General features: G+C 35.7%; 1 protein-coding gene across 1 annotated transcript in view; it reads right to left on the reverse strand.

Moving 5' to 3' along the window:
* The window catches only part of Znf804b (zinc finger protein 804B), a 489,860-nt gene that overhangs the window by 103,451 nt on the left and 362,280 nt on the right, over positions 1 to 24,129 (reverse strand). The window contains exon 2 of the mRNA XM_027391570.2: positions 499 to 642. Within this exon, the coding sequence (XP_027247371.1) occupies positions 499 to 642 (144 nt within the window). The remainder of the gene's footprint in view (positions 1 to 498; positions 643 to 24,129) is intronic.

The raw sequence follows: 24,129 nt of genomic DNA on the forward strand, positions 1-24,129 counted from the left end.
AACCACATTTTATTGTATTGATGTGTTCTGAAACTAGTATTATCAAGTACACCCTGGAATATTTGAGGAGAAAAACAAACAACAACAATAAAAACACCAGAAGGATTATATCAGTTGTGCCAGATATTCCATCTGTGTGCTAATCAGGGATTTTAGTTCTACCATTAGCTACTTAGGTTACTTTGAATGTGACACTATTTTTACACAGTTTCTTGTTTCATATATATATATATATATATATATATATATATATATATAATATACATTACATAACTCACTACTCCTATGGTATCTCTAGTTTCAGTTCCAACTTTATGATACATCTAAAAAATGACTTCATCTATCATTTGAACAGAAAACAACCTTTCACAGAAAATGAACATAAAATGGTTTCACCTCTGAGAATCACATGATAATAAATAAGGCCAAATCCTTGCAGTTCGGCTCTGAAGTTATAAATCTAGGAGGAGGAAGGAATTTTTTCCCACTTTGGCTTACCTGCTTATGAGCATGGTCGTAAGAATTAATATGATTGTCAAACTCCTGGTGTTTGTGATACTGCTTGTCACATAATTCACAGTAAAAGTTTGCTTTTGCATCTTCCAGAGCCTTTGTTGTGGACTTCTCCTTTTCTGCAAAATCCTTTAAAAAGGGCAAAAATGTCAGTTATATTTTTCTCTGATAGGAGGCAGGTTTCATATTAACCAAGATATTATTTTATTTTACTATGCAAAAAATAAAATGCTGAGGTTCCAGATCTACTGAAACATCAGTGTAGCATCATTGCTAACATAGGAGCTCTCCAGAAGTAGTCCTTTGGTTATTGTTACAGCTGGATATTACTTATTCTTTTTCTAGTCATATATTCCATGTTGTAATTCTGCCTATTATCAAACACATTCCTGGCCATTTCTGACTTATCTCCATCAAACCTTTCTTCCTCTCACATACATATTACATTTTTGTGTCCCATACAATCCTACTTTCGCCCAACCAATCAACTCACACTGACCATACTCCCAGGGATGTCTCTACTCACTCTATTGCCAAAGCCTGATATATATACAGTTTGAGTCATCAACCCAATGTCTTATAAAGATTCAGCACCTGATAGATCTCACTATTTTGCTTATTTCATGTGGTTCAAATCCTTTGTCTTTACAAGTTTTTATTTTTTTCTTTTTAAATTTAAATTTAAAACAATCTTATTTTACATACCAATCCCAGTTCCCTCTCTCTCCTGTTCTCACATGCCCCCCAACAATTCCCCATCCCACCCCCATCCACTCCCCAAGGAGGTGAGTCCTCCCATGAGGGATCATCAAAGTGTGCCACATCATTTGGGCCAGGACCTAGGCATTCCTTCATGTATTTAGGCTGAGAGAGTATCCCTCCATAGGGAATGAGCTTCAAAAGTCCATGAATTAGGGATAAATACTGGTTCCACTGCCAGAGGCCACATAAACTGCCTAGGCACCCCAACTGACACCCATGATCAGGATCTGGTTTGGTCCTTTGCTGTTTCTCAGCTGTCAGACTGGGGTCCATGAGGTCCCACTTTGCTCAGGTCAGCTGTTTCTGTGGGTTTCCCCAGCACAGTCTTGACCCCTTTGCTCCTCACTTCTCCCACTCTGCAACTGGATCCCAGGAGCTCAGTTTTATGATCTTTTACCTCTAGTAATCTTGGATGTATCATTTCTCTACTTAAAATGTTTTCAAGTTATCTCATTGCTTATATGGTAATAATGATGGACACAATGCTTATATTAATTTTATTGATACATTATCCAATATTCACAGACTTCACACACAATCACCAAATGAGTAGATGGTGAAGTGATATAAACCAAACAACCTATGCCTTGCTTCCTTGATCATAAGCAACAGTGATTTACAATTTCCCTTTACATTTATCCTTTCTAATTTCCCGTCATCAGATTTATACTTGTGTCTGACTGTCACCAAACATGCCATATTTTTACATGTTTGTTACTCCACTAAATTCAAGAAACCACTTTATTAATTCTGAGTGTGTGTGCCTACATTGTTAAACAACACAGTGTATGGCCTAGAAACAGATACACATTTAGTATGTATTACTTAAAATAATTGATAATGGCAACATATTCATGCCATCTGCCTCATTTCTTTTCTTAAAATGCTCTCAAATTATTTCATTGTCTACATGGTAATAGGGATGAACACAATGATAATAATCATTTTATAGATATATCATCCAGTGTAGAAAGATGTCACATAACAAATAAGAAGGTGGCAAAGAGATTTCAACTAAACAATCTATGGCTATCTCCCTCGTTAGTAAACACCTCAGACACATGATTCAGACATAAATACTGTCAGGAGTCAAGCAGCCTAGTGCCAGATCAGCATATACCTGTCCAAGGGTTTCCAAGTGGCAAGGTACCTGTGGAAATGGACTCTCCCTTGGCAAGGAATAGTATCCATGGGATAGTGTGGGAAATTGCAAAATTCATGCAGCTTGCAGGTCTTTTCTCTGTCGATATATTGGTGATTCTTTGGGTGGTTTTTAGTTTTACTTTGTCAGTCACACATGGAACAGTTGTAATTTTTCCCAGAAATTCTGTTCCTTTTCAAATATTTTCCCCTAAAATTCAACAAGGGCTAAAGTTTCTCAAATCTCTTATCTGAAATTGCTAATGGCAATTCCTAATCATGGGAGCTATTCATATTCCATCAGAATAGAGGTGTTTATTTAGGTCCACATGAGAAAACAACACTTGGAACATTAACCATTTCTCACAGTCCTGGAAAGGAGAATAGGGCATGCATACACAGAATAGGGAAAAGGCTTCAGGAATGCACAACTGTAAGTTTCCTGGACACTAAGCATAGAATCAATGGTAAGATCTTGTATGCTCCAATCAGAAAAAAATATGATGTAAAATATGGGATGGGTAGATCCACCTTTACCTTGCATAGAAGCTTATACTGGTGGCAGAAGTATGATATAGTGAGATGGGAAAAGAGTGCCCTATCAAAGTCTTGCCTTTCACATAGAGATTGAGACATGTAGCCCACTTGTAGAAAAAGGAAATGTATAAAAATATATCTTGCAGACATGAAATAATTGTCGGGGTTTGAACATTGTTATCCTTAAAGCATTGTGTCCATGTCTATTAATTTTAATTTTGTAACTGTAAGTACCTAGGAGCTTATATAAGTGATGGGAGAGCAGAATGTGTCTGGCTCAATATTTAGTTAAGGTCTGCAAAAGTGCTGAACTCTATGTCTACAATGAGGTTATGCAGGTGGTGGGAAGTTATTCTGGGGAAGCATATAAGGGGGACATTGGGGCCTTCTTGAAGTAAAAAATAGAAGCCAATAATAAAGCTGTTTATGAAACCCTGGTAAGAAAAAACTCTAAGTATAAATAAAGACAGTCTGAGCTATTCGAGTGTAATCCTCCTGGTGGTCTGAAGTTTTCCTTGCAACAACGCTCCTTCCCCACCTCAGAACTTGGACCCAGCCAAGGCTGGACCTTGGCAAAATAATAAAAAAATAGATACATTCAATGACCACAAAGAGTAAGTCCACGATCAGCCTTAATAAACAGGACAAATAAACTAAATGCCTGGATTATCTTTCTCAGAGAACAGATGAATTGGAGTATACGCGAAGTTAACGTAGGATAGAAGTCTACTGGATAGACTGTATACAGTAAGGAAATCACAGACTATGGGTTATGTACAAAAACACAATTGTTCTAAGAGCCAGGATAATGGCCTCCTGGTGTGGCCACTGGTGATAAGTGACACAGAACGTTGGCTTTGAAGTAGTGATAATTCTCTTGAATTAGTGAGTTTAGCATAAAGGGAAACTATTTTTCTCATGCAGTCATTACCATTGCTTTTCCTCCTCCTCTCTCTAAGAATTACTTTAGGATAATCACAGTTATTATGACATTAGAACAACAGCCTTTGCCTTTAACATTGCTCCTTTGCATAAAAATACCTCAGTCACATGAAGCAGAGAGAGAAATAATAAAATTAATGATTTAACTATGGCACCATATGTATTTTGTACTAGTTTAGACTGTGTAGAGGATGGTAACTTAACTGCCAGCAGGACTCCTCTAGTTAATTCTTGTATTTTCTTAAACTATTTCTAAAACAACTTTAATTATCATATTACATGGATTTTGGAGCCAGATTTAATAATTTAAGGCTATCTTAAAGAATTAAAATCATATGGCATTTATTGGTAATGGTTTCATCTGAAAATATGACAGGACCAAATTACATACATTCTATATTTAAATGCCAAGATACAATGCATAAACTTTTACCTTCTTCACCACTAAAGTGCTAAAGACATTATTTGAGTCCTTTTTGTGAAGAGAGGAAAAATAGATATGGGGTTTTTACAGTTTCCATTAACAAAACACACAAATATAGATTTTTATTTCAAATGTGTCCAGCAAAGCCATCGGTAAAAATTTAAAGCTATCTGTCATCAGCTTTGGGAGTGGAAATGTGGAAGCAGGGGGTTGGAAATCATTGACCAATGAAGATAAAGAGAAAGAAAAAGGGGGGCAAAATATAGGAAACAAGAGGGGTACTTTAAGAATATTTGTAAACATGAATATTTAGGTAACAGGTAGCCAGGCAGTAAAGGCTGCTTTGTAAGACACTGGTCGTCTACTGGCTCATCTAACTAGTGTGCCTCAGGACTATTCTAGCAGGTGAAATTAGACTGTCTAACTAGATGGAGCTGAGTTTAGCATTATGTACCTCAAAGCTGGTGGATAAAGTCCCAGACTAGAAGAATCCCTTACATCAAACCTTTCATTTAGTAAGTAAATCACTGACATTCAGCACTCACATGATTTATGTCAAATCAGATCATAAGGAATAGCAAAGCTGAAGATACTCTTTATTTTATTTTATTTTTTCGAGACAGGGTTTCTCTGTGTAGCTTTGGAGCCTATCCTGGCACTCGCTCTGGAGACCAGGCTGGCCTCCAACTCACAGAGATCTGCCTGCCTCTGCCTCCCAAGTGCTGGGATTAAAGGCGTGTGCCACCAACGCCCGGCTCAGAAGATACTCTTTACTGGTTCATCCTCACCCATCAACCCAATCATATAGCCATACTTTCACACTGCCAGTATTTACACTATATATTCACACATCTACCCTCATAGAGAAACTTGCAAGTGTCAAATTTTTGAAAGTTTTTTAGTCTCTTACAGTTACACTCTGGTAGGACAGAGTTATAAGCAATCAGGTAAAAGCATAAATTCAGATAGTGGTGGCACACACCTTTATTCTGGTTCTGGAGCTGAGAGCATAAAGGATGTATGACAGACACCCTGTATACCATTTTAAATGATTAAAATTGAAAGATTGATAATTGTGAATATGATAGTTTGCTTAGCAAGTCATTTTAAAATATTAGATAATGACAGTTGGTAATAATTCTGAATAATTAATTATTTGTATAATTAATATTGTGGGTGCAAGGAGTGAGTACATTATTTTTTGTACCAAGAATTTTATAGTCATTCATATAACATGTGTGTCTGTAAGCTGGCAGGTATCCTAACAAAGTAATGCATTTAAATGGAATAGTGAATATTTACTTTCAAGTTACTGCAATTATTACAACGATCACAATTATCACAATGATTACTGCCCACTAAAACTATAGGGTGCCTCTTGTAAGCTAGCATTGTGTGAATACTGTATACTTTTCATATTAATCTTCATAGGAAACTATGGTTTATGATTGTCTCATTAAGTATGTGGCAGAAAGGTACAAACACTTGACACGGACCATATTGCAGAGATTGGAATTAGGCTCAGGTCAGCCTGACTTAAGAGCTGTTAATGCCTGTGCTCACAGCTGCTCCAACGACCTGGTCAGCAGCCAGCTGCCACATATGTTCAAAGTCCCATTTAACTGGCTGTGAATACTGGCCCAGATTATAAAATGAAGAAAAAAAGAGTAAATTCATTGTTGATTTTTACATCTTGATATATTTGAGGATGCAATTGATGTTGAATAAAAATTTGCATTTGAATTTTCATTGTTGTGCAATTCATTACTTTAAGAATTCTAATATTCTGTATCATATTCTATTGGACCCCAAAATACATGCTCCCTCTATTGCAAAGAACTACATATTGCTGATTTATAAAAATTTTTGGCCCCCATTTCTTCTTGTAGCTTATTGCAGCCTGAATAATGAAACACATGCTTTCAGTGATTATTTATTTCATTTTATTCATACAGAGAAGGTAATTTAGTCTTTGAAAAATGAGAACCTTGAGTATCAGCCTGTGCCTTAAAATAGTTCAGGTACTGAAGAGTTCAGTGTTCCCAGAATAAATTAAGGGGAATAATAAAAGCAGTTAGCAAGATTGATGTGAGGAAAAGTGTTATAATTTTTGTACTTAGTATATTGTAACACTAACGCGAATGAAGGCATGAAGCACCACTTCATTCAGTCTATGACAAAGCATAACCTAAACACACAATGTCAAAATGCATCTTTAGAGGAGGACAACTGTCAACTTGTCATTTGAGAAAGCATTGGCAAAGGAGTAGCTCCCAAAAGTTACCATTTCATTAGAGGAGCTTACATTCACAAAGGGAATTTCTATTTGTAAGTGTGTCCACCTTTCTGTACCCTGAAAAAGAAGAATGACTTTAAATCACTTTAGATTCTTTTTGTTTGTGGTGAAGAGCATGGTGTGTGAGCATGTGGATAACTCTGGTTGCCATTCTCTATCACTGCCAGGTTGTTCCCTTCAGACAGGGTCTTTCATTGAACTTGCAGCTGGCCAACTTGCTGCCCATCAAGTTCCAGAAATTCTCCTGTTTCTGCCCCACATTGCACTGTGGCCATGGATTGCATTAGTGTTGGTGATCCAAACTCAGTTCGTCATGTTTATATAACCAGTGCTTTGTCTACTTAACCATCTCCTCAGCCTGCCATTTCTCCAGTATGCCATATCTCCAGCCAGAGGCTCTTAATCAAAGGGAAGGAATCAATTCTCTACCAAAATCTATGGTGATTTTTTGGTACTTATCCAGAACTTCCCCAAGTGCTTCTTCTCTTACTTCAAAGAAGGTGGTGTTCTAACCTAAAAGCTAAGAAAACTTCTAGAGCTGGACTCTAGAAACTTATTGTCTAGATCATCTCTATATAATATAGTGTGCATATATCATCAAACTTCTTTTTGTTTTTCTCTTATTAAATTGTCTTGTGTTTTACAAAATAACAGGTAGGACTTCAGTGAAGTATAGTCAGACTTTTATTTGTGGAACTGCCAGCTCCCCAGTAATGACTCTGAGATTTATTATTAATTATGAAAGTTTGGTCTTTAGCTTAAGCATGTTCCCAACTCACTCTTATAACATAAACTAAGTAGTTTTTAATAGTCTATGTTCTACCATGTGGTGTTTTACTTCTCTTCCATTCTGAATGTCCAACTTACTCTATATCTCATTACCATTTCTTGAGTGCCTAGATTCTAACGCTCTCGGTTTCCTCTCTTTGCCTGGAAGTCAGGGCTATAACTCCTGCCTAGTTATTGGCTCTTCAGCTTTTTATTACACCAATCATAGCAACACATCTTCACACAGTGTACAAATACCCCACAACATTACCCTCTTTTGTCTAAATAAAAAGAAAGATTTTAATTCTACACAGTAAAACTATATATAATAAGAGCAATTATCTCAAGTAAGGATTAAAATTACAATGTCCATCTATATTTGGCAAATTCTAAGAAATTATTATGTATCCTATCTTGGTGAGTCCAAAGATTTTTTCTTAATATTTGTTTACACTCAGTGAAGATGGATTGTTGTGATTGGTTTACTAAAAAGCCGAATGGCCAATAGCTAGGCAGGAGTGGTTAGATAGGATTTCTGGACAGAGAAAAGAACACAGTGGGTTAGAATTAAGGCATGCAGACAGATAGTAATTTAAACATACAGAATGAAGGAGAGGTAAAAAAATAAAACCATGTAGTAGAACAAAGATTAATAAAATCAGTTTAATTTAAGTTATAATGGCTAATGGGACAAGCCTGAGATACACCCAAGCTTTCATAATTGAATAAGTCTCTGTGTCATTATTTAGGGGTTGACAGTCCTGATGAGCAATGAGTGAGTACTTCTACTGTGGTGATAGTTTGTTTATGCTATAACAAATAAAGCATACCTGAAAATCATTGTGCAGAGCTAAGCCACTAGTTAGCCTCAGAGGCCAGGCAGTGGTGGAACACACCTTTAATCCCAGCACTCAGGAGACAGAGGCAAAGGGATCTCACCTCTGTGAGTTCATGGGCATCCTGGGCTACACAAGATTGAATCTGTCTGAAAGTGAAGAATAGATCACACAAATGTAATCCCAGTACTTCGTATCACAATCCTTTAATCCCAGCACTAGAGAGTTGGAGACTGGAGTAATATGACTGGGCAGAGAGAGGAATATAAGACGAGAGGAGTCAGAAGCTTAGAGTTAGTATGAGCAGTCAGTCTGAGGATGCAGTCTGAGGAGGCAGTCTGACTACTCTTAGGGACAGGATCTTCCCTTTGCTCTGAGCATGGGTAGAGGTAAGAAATCTAGTGGCTGGCCATTTTGCATCTCTGATCCTTCAGCTTTCACCTCCTGATATCTGACTCTGACTTTTTATAATTAATACCAAAGAGAATTTGTGCTATAACTACAGTGAAGTGCAATTTACTTTCTTTCTCTTTGCTAATATGCAATGTACATATGTGTGTGTAAATATTTTTGTATGTGTATATATTTGTGTGTGCATATAATTATGTGTGTTTGTGTGTATGGTGTGTACAGGTGTTCATGAGTGAATGTGTATGTACGTGTGTATGCGTACATGTGTCTATGTGTGTGTGGGCCTGTATTTGTGAATTTCCATGTGTACATGAGCATGCTTATGTATGTGTGCATTTGTGTATGTGAATGTGTATTGTGACTTAAGTGTATATGTGTGTGCATGTGTGTATGCATGCATGCATGTGTATATGTATGTATGTGTGTTTATATGCATGTCTGTGACATAATTGTGTCATTGTAGATATGTTTATTAAATTGCACCAATGGTAGTCTGTAAAGCAAAAATTTAATGGAAATCTGATGAAGAAAAGTTTTATCTTATTCTCACTACCATTTTTTACACAAGATATAAAATATAGCTTTGAATACAATCAGAGCTTTCAGATTTCTGTGGGCTTTTGATTATTATACTGTTGTTGATTTAAGGTCTCAGTTTGTAGCTTTGACTAGCCTAGAACTCACTATGTGACCAGCTTAGCCATAAAAGCAAGATGATCTCTGCCTCCCTAGTGTGAGTACAGGGATTACATGTGTGTAGTACAACACCCAATCAGTGTTTTCTTAAAAAATATTTTCTTATTATTGATGTATGTATGTGTCTGCTATGTGTCAGAGTATGCTTATGTAGAGGTCAGAGGAAAATCAATGAAAATCTATTGTCTTTTTCTAGCATGTGTGTTTTGTGGCTCATGCCTTCAGGCTGGGTGCTAATCACCATCCCTCTGCCCCATCAGGTTGGGGCTTTTGCTTTGTTTTGTTTCTTTTAGTGATTGTCTGTGTGTCTATCTATCTGTCTGCCATATTTTGGACTACTTAGCAATCACATACATAATAAAGACCATACTAGCTTAATTATATTAGCATTATTAATAATGATTTTCTTAAAGTTCTGATGAGCTTCTTTCATAAGAGGAATGGTCTTTCCAATTACAGCATCTAACACACTTTTTCTTACCTGAAAGAAACTCAATAAATAAATAGAAAACAACAGTAAAGGATGCATTTCCCGTTGTACTTGTAGATATCACAGGTTACCCTGACAATGTAAGTTTCCATGGAGATGTACATTGCTGAAATATTGATAGAGATACTGAGTGAGTGTTATTGCAAACAAGAGAACTTTTACAATAGTCATAAAATGAAGGATTTTAGGATTAGGTAATCTATGAAAAAATTTCCCACAGAAATTGAATGTTGCAACAAGCAAAGAGTAACATATAGAGATGGTGGATTTCAGGCCTCCTCTGCCTTTCCCGCCTCTGCAATCAGTGTTTTTACTTGCAGTTAATTGTGAATAATGTTCAGATTTTTTTACATTTTTAAATCAGATATTATCAAAATTGTAATGCTCTGTCTTTGTCCAGGGAAGATATGAAGTTAGAAAATTCCTAGATTATGAAGTGAGATTTTTCTCATCTTATTAATGATTCATTTAAGGTGTTCACATTGATTGAACAATGAATGCAATCACATTAAACACATGAAACTGTCTCTGGGAAACCTACATTGGAAGCAATTCAGTTCAATTCTAATTTGGAAAGAATGACAAATTTCTGAGTTGTTGGTCAAATGCCAGCCTGTTTATTGCATTTTTTGTTTATGAAACAGTAATTAAATATCTAAAGTTTGCTTATATAACTGCTAATTTTGGAAAAGCTTCCTAAATGAGCAGGCATTATTTTTGAGTGGTACATTCACTCTGATAAGATCAAATGTTTATGAGAATTCAAGATCACTAACTTCATCTTTTCTAAAATCAGTTAATATACAGTTCTACCAGAACAAAATCTTTTGAAATGAAATGAGGAAATACCAGGTGCATCCTAAGATAATCATAATAATAGCTATTGATTCATTGCTGAATTATGCTTGTCTTTCTAATTGTAAGACAAAGGGGATAATATAATTTCCATATTTCTTTTTATTATAATTTTCTATTTTTAGAAATTACAATATAATTGTATCATTCCCTTATCTCCAATCCCCTTTCCAACTCCTCCTCCATACCTATTTTTGCCCTTATTCAACTTCATGACCTTTTTACCTTTAATTGTGTGTGTGTGTGTGTGTGTGTGCACGGGTATGTGTATATGTATGTATTTATGTTTGTGAGTGTGTGTTAACCTATATAGGAAATTTTTATTTAAATTACACATGTTCATGTATACACAAACTTACATATTTTACATTTTTTAAAGTTGTTAATTATGTAATTCTTATTGACTCTGTCAGGCATCCTTCCTGTTATTTTACTCTTCTACGTTTATTGTTCTATAGTTCTAATAGGTCATGTACAAATGTAACATTGCAAAAGTTATTAAAGTTGTAGATTGCTATGCAGAATAAGCAACCAACAAAAAACAGTAAAAACATGTTATCAAGTTATTTTGGTATATATAATACTGGCTAATGCACATTCATGTCCTATTAGTTTCAAATAGAAAACATCCAAGCTTGCATCATGGAAATGAAACAATATCTGTGGACAGGGAAGACAAGGAACAGATCTGGTAAATGTCGGTCAACAATGAATACATGAAAAAGTGTAAGGAACACATGAATGAATGCATTTTATTTCTATGTATGTGTTTTCCTATACATTATGATAAAGGAAAGATTTTTGGAAATCTTGAATTATGTATGGAACCAAAACCATATGATTTTACAACGTAAAATATAAACTGAAATGGAAAAGGTCATGTATCCCAATAATAATTTTGCTGTTTACTTTATGCTGCTGTGGTAAAAGTCTTCATGGCCAAAAGTGAGTTGTGGAGGAAAGAGTTTACTTATCTTATGGTTTGAGGGGGAGGGGCAGAGAAGTTACAAATCCTCCAAGCCCTCTCCTATTGATGTACTTTCCTAGGCAATGCTTTATCTCTTGAAACCTCCAAATTCTCCCTTAACAGTACTCTGAAGCCAAATATTTAAATACATGAGGCTATTGGATACATTTATCATTTCAACCAACAGAAAAATACATCAGTCTGGATTTCTCAACTAATAAGACAACAACCCTGTGCAGAAATGGAACGAGTTGGAGAGATTTAAAGGAATTCGGAGAAGTCCTACAAAAATATAGTCTTTTTGTTAGAAAATATGTATAAATGAAGCACACTTTATTAGTTCTTCCTTGATTAAACTTAGGAAAAGTAATTACTATGCACATATAGTGTGATCCATGCCATGTAATGACTAAAGCACAGCTGTAGGAAAGCAGAATAAAACCTATGAACTTCCAGTGTGCGGAGATTGTTAGATTTCCCTTCTGTCATTCCCCATATGATGAGTAAAGACCCTGGCAATCTCCAAGGCAATAGTACCTGTTGACAGATCATATTTACAAATATTAAGTCCACTTGAAATTCAAGAGAAAAATTTCTGTATTTGAGGCTATGATTTTGGAAATTATCTATTGTATGACTGTATAAAATATGATAAGGGAATGGGTTTTCATCAGACTGATGACAATTTGTAGATGTAGTAACTACCATCCTATCAATTCAACCTCACAGATAGGTAGAACTATAGTGAATATAGACATATTGCATTCATCTAAATGGAATACATTTAAATGAATATGTTCGTTGTATATCAGTCAGGAAACAATTTCATTTAGCCTTTACTCTTGAGACAGCTACTTATTGTAAAAATGCAACTAATAGTGTCTGATGTTTCATTATCTAACATAAGAGAAATCAAGGAAAAATGTCAGGTAACTTCTTTTCTAAAAAGTTGCTAGTGACAAAACCAGTTATACAACATTTTTCTTTAATTCAGGAAACTGGAACATTTATAGAAGTCAAGAGTATTCTTTCAGAAATAATGACCTAGACACTGGTATACCTTTGCTTGAGAATTCACTACAAATATATTTCCTTCAAAAAGATTCAGTAATCATCAAACAATTTGCATTAGTTTGTCTTCTAAGATACTGTGACATTAATCGGTATGGAGCTTTCTTTGTGTTGCCCATATGAAAGCAGCCTTGGAAATTCCTGCAGTTATATAATCAAATTGTGTGAAGCAAATGGCCTTGATTCTAAGGACTCCATCATCAGATGCTTGGGAACACTGCACAGAAACAATGTTGCCCTGAGTGCATGCTGATGTGTCTGATAATAAGACTGCTGTGTCTGGATAGACTGATCTCTAACCAGAGATGTTTAAAAAGTGATTCTGCTCACAAAGACACCAAACTGTCATTTCAAGCTCCTTATTCAAGATTTCTAACAATTAATTTTATAGTAGGCAATTTGCTTTCAAATTTGGGGAAAGCTACAGTTGTGAAAGAAGTACAATTTACAGACACTGTATGTCTCAAATCTTGAAATATTAACATCAAACAGAGAAAATATGTCAAAGCTACAGAAACATATTAAAAGTAGTAGTTCACTTTGAGATAAAGACATTCATAACAACCAATCTACCCCTATAATGAGATTGATGATTACCTTAAATGCCATCCTAGAGCCTTCATCCAGTAGCTGACGAAAGCAGAAGCAGATACCCACAGCTAAGCACTGAGCTGAACTCCTGGAATCCAGTTGCAAAGAGGAAGGAGTGATGAGCAAAGGCATCAAGACCAGGCAGAGGAAACCCACAGAATCATCTGACCTGAACAAGGGGGAGCTCATGGTCCCCAGACTGACAGCTGGGAAAACAGCATAGGACTGAAACAGGCCTCCTGAATGTGTGTATCATTTAGGAGTCCTGGGCAGTCTATGGGGACACTGGTAGTGAGTGGGTCAGTATTTATTCCTAGTGCACAAATGGGCTTTGGGAGCTCATTCCCCACAAAGAGATGCTCTCTCAGCCTAGACACATGGGGGAGGGCCTAGGCCCTGCCCCAAATGATGTGACAGACTTTGATGATTCCCGTGGAAGGCATCACCCTCCCTGGGGGGTGGATGAGGGATGGGATGGGGCTTGTTGGCATGTGAGGATGGGAGGGAGAGGGAACTAGGATTGATATGTAAAATAAGATTGTTTCTAATTTAAATAAAACATTTGGAAAAAAGGTCAATCTAATATTATGAAGAGGTTTGCAAAATGTTAGTTTATTTTTGAAAATAAACTAAAAATGTTTATCAGTTGCAGTTGCAAAGGCTGATTAGGTGTAAACTAGGACTAGATAATTTCTGTCAAAATGTAAGGAATAATGGTGCCACCCTCCAAGGCTATGACAATTTACAGTTGTGAAAGTTTATCATAGACAAACTTCCACATTGGGAATATCCATATTTATTCCTATTACAAGTACCAGTAAGTTGTGCTACAGTGTGTGTGTGTGTGTGTGTGTGTGTGTGTGTGTGTGTGTGCATGCACGGGCTCCCAAGTGCAGGTTCTATGTATTGAGGCAGTCTAAAAGATATCTTCTGTGATTCCATTTTAAAATAAGATCATTTTAAGAGTATAAACATTCTTTGCTGGAAAGGATCATAGACACCCTCCTGAAGAGGACATTTTACTCTAGGAAACTTTTGGCTTGCTCAAGTTTAAGAAAGATGACAAATGGCAGATTCAGAGTGAGAACTCATATCACTATGCCCTGCCCTGGAGAACAACAGTAGAGAACAACAATTAATTGGGGGTGGCCATTTCATAACTTTGAAAATGTAATTAATAGAGGTATCAAATTTCTGTGCTCTTGAAAATTAAAATATATAACTTACATAGATGTGAAATTGAAAGAAACATACTAACTTTTGCCAAATAATATAACTACATTGAAAATATATTTAACAACATATTTAAAATTACATTCCAAAGACAGTTTATGCTGGAGAGGATGTGGAGAAAGGGAAACACTCCTCCACTTCTGATGGAAGTGCAAACTCCTACAGCCACTTTGGAAATCAGAATGGAGGTTCCTCAGGAAAATGTGAGTCAGTCTACCACAAGATTCAGCAATTCCAATCTTAGGCATATACCCAAAAGATGCACATTCATCCAACAAAGACATCTATCTGTTCAACCATGTTCATAGCAGCATTATTTGTAATAGCTAGAACCTGGAAGCAACCTAAATGCCCCTCAACTGAAGAATGGATTGAGAAAATGTGGTACATTTACACAATGGAGTACTAGTCACTGAAAAAAAAAAAACAATGGAATCTTGAAATTTGAAGGCAGGATGGAACTAGAAGAAACCATTCTGAGTGAGGTAACCCAGTCACAAAAAAGACAAACATGGTATGCACTCACTCATATGGATTTTAGACACAGAGCAAAGGATTACCAGCCTACAATCCATACCACCACAAGAGAAGCTAGTAAACAAGGAGGACCCTAAGAGAGACATACATGGTCCCCTGGAGAAGGGGAAAGGCCAAGATCTTCTGAGCTAATTGTGAGCATGGAGGAGGGGAGAGTGAGTTAAGAAAAAAAGATGGGGAGACGAGGAGGGTAGAGGAAGACATTTTCTCAATCCATTCTTCAGTTGAGGGGCATTTAGGTTGCTTCCAGGTTCCAGCTATTACAAATAATGCTGCTATGAACATGGTTGAACAGATAGAAGATCGAGTCAGGGGAAGAATAGAGGAGAGCAAGAACTAGATACCATAATAGAGGAAGCCATTATAGGTTTAAAGAGAAATCTGGCACTAGGGATATGTCCAGAGAACTACAAGGATGACACCAACTAACAATCTAAGCAACAGTAGAGAGGCTACCTTAAAAGCCCTTCTCCCATAATGAAATTGATGACTACCTTATATGTCATCCTAGGGCCTTCATCCAGTAGCTGATGGAAGCAGAAGCAGAAACCCACATCTAAACACTGAACTGAACTCCTGAAACCCATTTGCAGAGAGGGAGGAGTGATGAGCAAAGGGGTCAAGATCAGGCTGGTGAAACCTACAGAAACAGCTGACCTGAACAAGGGGTTGCTCATGCACCCCAGACTGATAGCTGGGAAACCAGCATAGGACTGTTCCAGACCCCCTGAAAGAGGATGTAAGTTTGGAGGTCTGGATAATCTATGGGGCCTCTGGTAGTAAATCAGTATTTATCCCTAGTAGTATGAATGGTCTTTCGGGGCCTATTACACATAGAGGGATACTTTACCAACCTCAACACAAGAGGGAGGGTCTAGTCCCTGCTCCAAATGATATGACAGACTTTGATGATTCCCCATGGAATGCCTCAGCCTTTCTGGGGAGCAGAGGAGTACCGAAGGGAGAGGGAACTGGGACTGACATGTAAAACAAGCCTGTTACTAATTTAAATAAAAAGGAAAAAAGATATAAACAAGGAAAACAATAGATATGCTATAGTGTTATGTGACAGTGGCAGGGCAAGAGGCATCAACTCTACACAAAGAACACAAGAAATAGTCTTCAAAAAATGAAAATAAAATTTCACTCCTTATTCTTATGATACCAGGAATGGAGAATTTTTGTTTTACAACCTTTTCTGGAAGAGAATCATTCTTAAGTGTTTCCTTTTCTTCCTTTTACTCCTCTAAGCTGAAAAGCCACATTTGGGGTTTCACTAGTCTGTACATTGCTAGTTACAGAGTGTCATCATAAGCATTGAACTTACTCAGTGTTAAAACCAGGTTGTAGAAGAAAAGAAGCCACTTACCCCTTCCTGATTCAGGAGCAACATTTGAGGTGAAAGAAAAATGCAAAAAATCACAGCTAAGATGGATTAACATTTTCTTTTCTGTTTACATTACCATGCTTTCCATTTAAGAGTTTTGTGGAGTGGAGATTTGGTTGCTTGTGAAGATTAGTTACTTCACCAGACTATTCTATGAGATAACAAAAGGTCCATATTTTAAAGAGACCATTGACAATCTGTGGGGATTATATTAAGTCACAATCTATAAAGGACAACAAATTGGAGGGTACATACTTTAGTGGGTTTTAGTGTGCCTTGTAAAATCAAAGATGGAATACAAGTACTGACTGTGTAACCCATGCAAGAGTAAGAGAATAAATATCATTAACATATAATTTCATTATGGATCTAAATTATTAATGATGGATTTTACCCTTCCAAATAAATACTATGCAATGCTTCAATCAGAGGGTAAAGTTGATGATGAGAATGATTCCCAAGAGTTGTGCAGCTCCATTTGGTAATGGGATTATGACAGAACCTGATATGTACCAACAAAAAACAAACTCTACAAACATTATACGGCTTGTGATTTTTGGCTCTTAATTTTTTTTGTATTGCAGTCATTATTTCTGACTGGTGGCTAAGGTCATAATTTCTAATTTTCTTCATGTTTCTTTCTGTATACCCCATGTGACTATATTCATGAAACATTTCTGGATTTTTATTTATTTGTTTCATGGGTTGAAACAACATTTGAGTTCACATTGAAGTATTCAAAACAAAAATCAAATTGTCTTTAAAAATATTTCTAACTGGGCATTGGTGGCGCATGCCTTTAATCCCAGCACTCAGGAGGCAGAGGCAGGCAGATCTCTGTGACTTCGAGGCCAGCCTGATCTCCAGACCAAGTGCTAGGATAGTCTCCAAAGCTCCACAGAGGAAACCCTGTCTTGAAAAACCAAAAAAAATCTACAGAATTATTTATTTCTACCCAAAAAGCCATGGAAGACCCTTAGTGTAGATGCTATTAGGCTAAATGTTAAGTTTTAACTCTGGGTGGGAATATTATCCTTATTAGTAACTTCATTTGTCAGCAGACCTCTATTCTGCTTTAGGAACAAGGAACATCTAAATCAAATTAAGTAGAAACAAATATTCTATCATAATAAGTAATCTTCATAGACAAGAAACACTGTCATTAAATATTTAAATAAACATTAACTTTCTCAGGATTTAGTAGCAAAAACTTGAGTGAAATAATTTGTCTTATTTTCTGCTTCCTCAATACCAAAAGGCTTTATCTCTAAAGCCATGGAAGGAAGCCAGATAATGAAAACAGGTGAAAAAAGCAGTGAGACTAGCAAGAGAACACATATTTACTTAGCAGATGAGTCCTCATTTCCTTTGAAGACGCGTAGAAGAGAAGGAGAGTGAGGAAGAAAATTCAAGATTGGGGGGCTGGAATACCAAATCATACAAAGGAAAGTATGGTAGGATAAGGAAAGTGAAAAACATAAATGTCACCATAAATCTTTACTCCAAGTCACCACAGCCCTGCAGCCACGTGGGTGTTTTCTGCCAGGCCACATGAGTTCAGCCTGCCACTACCTTAAGTTCCCAAGTAAAACACAGAGACTTTTATGAGGTACAAATACTGCTTGGCCAATGACTAGGATTTCTTATATGCTATCTCAGTCTTAATTATCAATGATAATCATAAGACTTATCTTATGAAGGACACTTCTGCTGGTGTCCTCATCCCAGGATCACATGGTGGCTCAGAGCAGAGAGCAGGAGGAAGAGAAAAAGGGAAGTCTTCCCTTGCTTATATACTGAGTCTGTCTGCTATATAACTTCCTGCCTGGATCTTTTACTACACTTTCCAGAATCCTCCTTGACTCCTACTCCCACCTATCTTGCTTCCTCATTGGCCTAACAGTACTTTATTCATCACCCAATCAGAAAGACATATACACAGAAGTTAAAACCAAAGAAACATAAATTATGTATTAGCAAACATAAAGCTTCAGAGCATTTCTACCCCCATTTAATATTAATATAGCAGCAAAAATGTATAAAGAAAGGAAGTGGAAACAGTTCTATGAGGATTATTACTGTAGCCAGGCAACAAAGGAGGAAATGAAGGGAAAGAGAAAGCATTGGCAGGCAGCAACTCAGTAGAGGAGGATTCATATAGAGTCATTCTCAGAACAGGCAGAGCCTGTATGTGACCACAGTTTTCCTATTTCCTGCTGCTCTTTTCTTCTTCCAGCAACACTTTTGTAGGAACCCCCTGCTACCCCTTTAGAAAAGTGAATCACCTGTACTCTGATACTGAGAGCTCTAAGAACTAAGAGATATTCCATTTTAATTAATTTAAAATATCTACAATTATGCTGATCATATCTGTGGATTAGTATGTGACTATAGATGCCAAATATATGACTGTAAATGTCAAAGCTGATTACATGCTTTGAAAAATAATTACATATCATTAAATTGTGAAAAAGCACTGATAACTCTACATTTGATTTACCTTTTTATATGGATTCTAAGATTTGTGATTTTGGGAAAAGAGATATAGATATAGATGTAGATAGATATAGATATAGATATAGATATAGATATAGATATAGATATATAGATCCTATCCTGAACAGAATAACATCAATTTCTATTCTAATATAGTTATTTATTTTCAGTTCAAAAATGAAATTTATTTTGTGATTTAGATTCATTTCCAGGAAAATGTTGCTTATAAAGTTTCAATCCCATATGTATGCTTTTTTTCTGAAAAAGGCAAAATTTAATATGCAAATATGCTTGTACAACACACTTCTAAAACACCCTGCAGGTACAACCCTAGGAGCTGATGAGCAATTCAGGATTTACTGGAAGGCAAACAATAATTCAGCAGGCAATTTCCTGTAGTCAGCCTATTGCCTATGAGACATGAATAGCTTTCAGGTGTCAATTCTGTGTTATAAAGATAATTTTTAAGGATACTTGTTAGTGGTTACTGAGCTAATAAACCATCTCATTGAAATGAATTCCTTGTCTATAATAATTTATAAATTGATACTTAATTCTGGGAATTAAAGATAAAAAACATTTACTGTATTTGGTATTTTAAAATCTTAATTTTGTAAAATGCACTCAGTAACTTTGTCTTTATATTATATATATATATATATTATATATATATATATATATATTGTAAATTTTAATTTCTACTCCTCTTACCTCTAAGAAAAGTATTTAATGGACAAGGATCATTTGAACATTCCTACCAATAATTGTTGTCTTTTGGGGACCAGGCTCATTGTAAGTCTAACACAATATGTTAGAGGAGAACAAGAGTCAGATAACGCGATGTTTTGCAGAATATGATAATTAAGAAAAACATGAAAGAAGAATGTGAATTATCCAAGCTCATATCTCTTCACAGACACTTACTTAACTACAGAGATAAAGGAACAGTCGCTTCACCAAATTTTTGCCAATGCCAAGAAGTCAAGGCACAGGAAGTTATAGTGAATGAATTCAAGTCTATAGAAAGTCTCCCAGGTATCTTTAATTGAATTATTTGTACTCAAGTTCATATAATTACTAGTTCAATGGGTGTGAGTCTTGTGTACAGGCTATATTTTTTCTTATTTGTTTTGCTTTCTTTATGGTTGTTCCAAACTACTTTATCATCTGTTTGGTAAGACTAAGCTCAATGAATGTGCTGTTATTACTTTAACATTTTCAATGAAAAATCATGTGATCTGTGGAAATTTGTATGGCAGTGAACTGATTTTTTTCTATTAGAAACAAAAGAAAAGGAATTGGAAATTGAAAGAATTAATCCCAACCATAAGAAACTAAAATTAATTTGTGTCCATATAAAAGTGTGCAGGAGATAGAGAAGACATGGTTATGAATGTCAAATAAAGGTATTCAGATATTTGTGGGGTTTCAAATAAAATGCTTAGGGTAATTTTGGAATTACAGAGACACGTATCAAGGTTTACAGGATCTATCAGACCTTGACCAAGAGATTTATATTAGAAAGGTAGGGATTAGAGTAGGGTTTGCCCATGGAAGCCCCTGGGATGATTGTTTCTTCAGAAATCATACTGCCAAGGGCTCTTATTCTTCCAAGTGAGAAGAAAAGAAGTGATTTCCCCATACACACCAAAATGAATTCATAGCTGCTGCACACTGTGTAGTCCTATCATCAAGGCTCATGCAAGTAAGTAAGTACATTGTTATTTCTCCAACTGTATTTTTTAAGTCAAGAAAATATTACTGCTGCAGAAAGTATAAAATTATTTATATCAAATTCAGGACCTAGTCCTCAGATGTAAACAATTCAATCGTTCTTTAATGCACATGATTATGATGTTGAGATAGGAAAATAGGAGGTAGGAAATGTAACCTTAAAAGCAACCACAAAAACATGGACAAATGGAAACAAAATATAATCTTATTTTGTTTTTTCTACTTATGTATTTCACTACATGAATGACTTGCTTTGTTTGTCTGTTTTGTTTCCATCCTAATACCGGTGGAGTGGTTCTTATACAATTGTTTTCAGTTAGCAATAATCACACTTTAGATAAGGCTCACTGGTTAACAGGCTGCCACTGGGCAAATCTAATTATTATAAAATAGTACAATACTCATATTACTATATCAAACAAAGAATTTTCCTATCCCAAAAATGTTTAAACACTTATGAATGTGAGATATTTTCTTATTCACATAGACTGTTTTACAAAGAATAGAAAAAAAGGTGTATTTTCAAAATGCATTCACTTGATGTTTTCAAATAAAGGGAATTAGTACAATATTTGTATTATGCACAGAATTCTAAGATAACCCCATGCTGGGACAAATAATTTTTCAAATAATTATATTCTTTATATATGCATACAGCAGGATTTTGTAATTTTATTTACAAAACATCTTTATCATTTTTTAAGTTGGTGATATACTCATTTTCTTTTCAACTATTAATGTTCCACTTATTTTAAGATTTAACTACTCAGTAAAGCAACAGAAATTTCAAATGTTCAATTTCATGGGCATTCATATATAATGTGTAACTTTAATATAAAATAGTGTTGTTCTAGATTACATCTATAATTTTGGATGTACTAAGACTTGAAAAGCACTAATTTGGTATTTACTGTCCTAACTTTTAACACTTCCTTTTAGTAAAATAAAGATTCAGACCAAAAAATTATGACATCTATTTGAGTATTTTCTAAATGGAGTAAGACCCAGATATACCCATAGTACAGACTGCTCATGGAAGGTCAATTTAGAACAGTGAAACTTCTCTGGGACTCTCCATGTATTTGATGCTTCTCACATAGCATGTTACTACAGAGTATCTTGTACCTTCTGTGGTAAGACATCTGTGGGAGGCACTGTGTCAGATGTCTACTTTTCTTTCAATGTCCTGATCAGATTTGCCACTATATTCACTTTTTTATGAGCTTACAACTAAAACCCTTTTATTTTATGAACTTGGTCCACTAATATATACTATAAGCCATAGTCAACAATGTGTTATAAGCATTTGTATGCCATTCTATGATGTTTTTAACATGCTTTGATTTTCCATAAAATTAGAAGCCCAAGACATCTATTTCTTTTGTGCTTCATGCACACCTAAGGTCATAATTGATGCTCACTTTAAGTAATGCACATTTCTTTCTGCTGGTCCTAATTAAACCATGATGCTGTTGAAAACACAAAGTCAAAGTGCTTTCATGCAAGCATGGAAACTGAGCTTGAATCCTAACCACCCATATAAAAACAGCCGTGATCCCAGTGCAGAAGAAATAGGGGCAGGATAATCCCTGGGTCTTACTACCCAAATAATACAGCTGTATTGACGTGCATGTATGTGCAAACACATTTTCAAACTACGGGCACACATCCACCCATAAACACATATCCATACAAAAATGCATCAAAATTTCCTTCCAGGCTTTTTAGAATAGATACAGATCTTGTCTATTTCCCCCTGGAAATTTGTGCTCAAATGGGTGTTTCAGTTGGGTGTTTGTCAAAGTTATTAGTCATAACATTGACATTCATATGGTGTTTTAAGTTACTATGTAAATCGTCCGTTATAGAGCCCTAGCCTCTGTTGTAATGGATCAGTTCAACAGCTGGTCTGGACAAGGATAACACAATCACAGACAGTATACAATTCAGTGTTCAATTCATTGATCAAATCCATTTCTGCAGTAAAGGAAGAGATCTGTGGGTATTTACTTAACAGAAGGAAAGTGGTCAAGAATTATTACTCATGAGTATTAAAAGGATAAAATAACATGATGGCCACACCTAGAGATTTTAGCAAGATAAAAAAATAAATATGTACATATAACCACATTCACTTTAACATACATGTAATCAAACACACAACTAAACCCGAAACACATACTAAACATATAACATTACACTTGAACATTGCATATCCTATGGTAACTATTTCATAAAAATGAATTATTATCTTCAACATTTATAATCCCTAGGCTGAGTAGATGAACCATGATATATAACGAGTCATTTTTCCTTTTTAAACTGTTTCACCGTCTATAAAATGAATTCCTAAACTGAATTATTCCATAAGACATTGAATCTGCCTTCATTAATAGGCAAGGGAGAGTTATAGAGGGAGAGTTATAGAGGGGCAGGGAGGAAGGAAGGGTGGGAGGGAGAGAGAGGAAGAAGAGGGAAATGCTTATTTGCGCTTCTTCATGGTACCTCTGAAAAGTGTGGCTGCTCAGCTAGGCCACCACTAAGAGATATTCTTGTCACAGACTAAATTGTTTCTTTAATCAGTCTGTATTCATATGGAACCTGCCTTTGCATATATAACCTTCAGCCAGGCCAAACTCTGCATGACAGAAAGCCAAGAAGCTTTTGCCTACTTGCTGGAATTGCTTGGTTCCAGCAACTCCTAGCTCTATAAAAGACTGACATTAAGGACCCACAGAAAGATTTGTCAGTGCCTGCCATTTCTTTTGTGTCTAAATGACTTAACCCTCCAAACAAGAGGCTGAATTTGGATGTTATGTATGCAAATGCCAGAAGGATTTACACAGGAATGTGCCAAGAGTAACATAAATAAACACAGTCTTCCTATTATCCTTCATAAAATGGAGGGCTATGACTCTGGATAATCTTCTCATGATTGTTTTGTTATCAAAGAAGGCCTCCTGTTTCAATTAAACTATTATAGTGTTCATTCACATCTGAGATTCATTTTAGCTGACCTAGCAAATACTCTCAAGAATGCCCCACGAGGAGTCAAGGGAAAATGTTACAGACATTGGAGGAAAGGCTGTTATACTATTCATCTGTTAAAAAAAAAAAAAAAAACATATTCTTTAAAAGGAAATTATTTCCATTATTTTTTCTATACATGTTATTATTAGCATTTTCTTCTGTTATTGCAAAAACAATACTAAGTCACATTGCCTTTCCTTCACCCCTCATTCTGTTGAGGGGTGGCAAAGTGATCAAGAGAAACAATTTTTTTCTTATGTGTCACTTGTAAGAAAAATATTATAAACAATGTTTACTGGTGAATATTGGTCACAGAAAAGGAATTATCACTTGGATTTCTACCTGTTCTGTGCTTGGGTGCAATAGCTTTATCTATACTTGTCTTCTCTTACCCTGCCTTGACAATTATTGAA

This window comes from Cricetulus griseus (genome assembly GCF_003668045.3).
Source record: "Cricetulus griseus strain 17A/GY chromosome 1 unlocalized genomic scaffold, alternate assembly CriGri-PICRH-1.0 chr1_0, whole genome shotgun sequence".
Taxonomy (NCBI): Eukaryota; Metazoa; Chordata; class Mammalia; order Rodentia; family Cricetidae; genus Cricetulus; species Cricetulus griseus.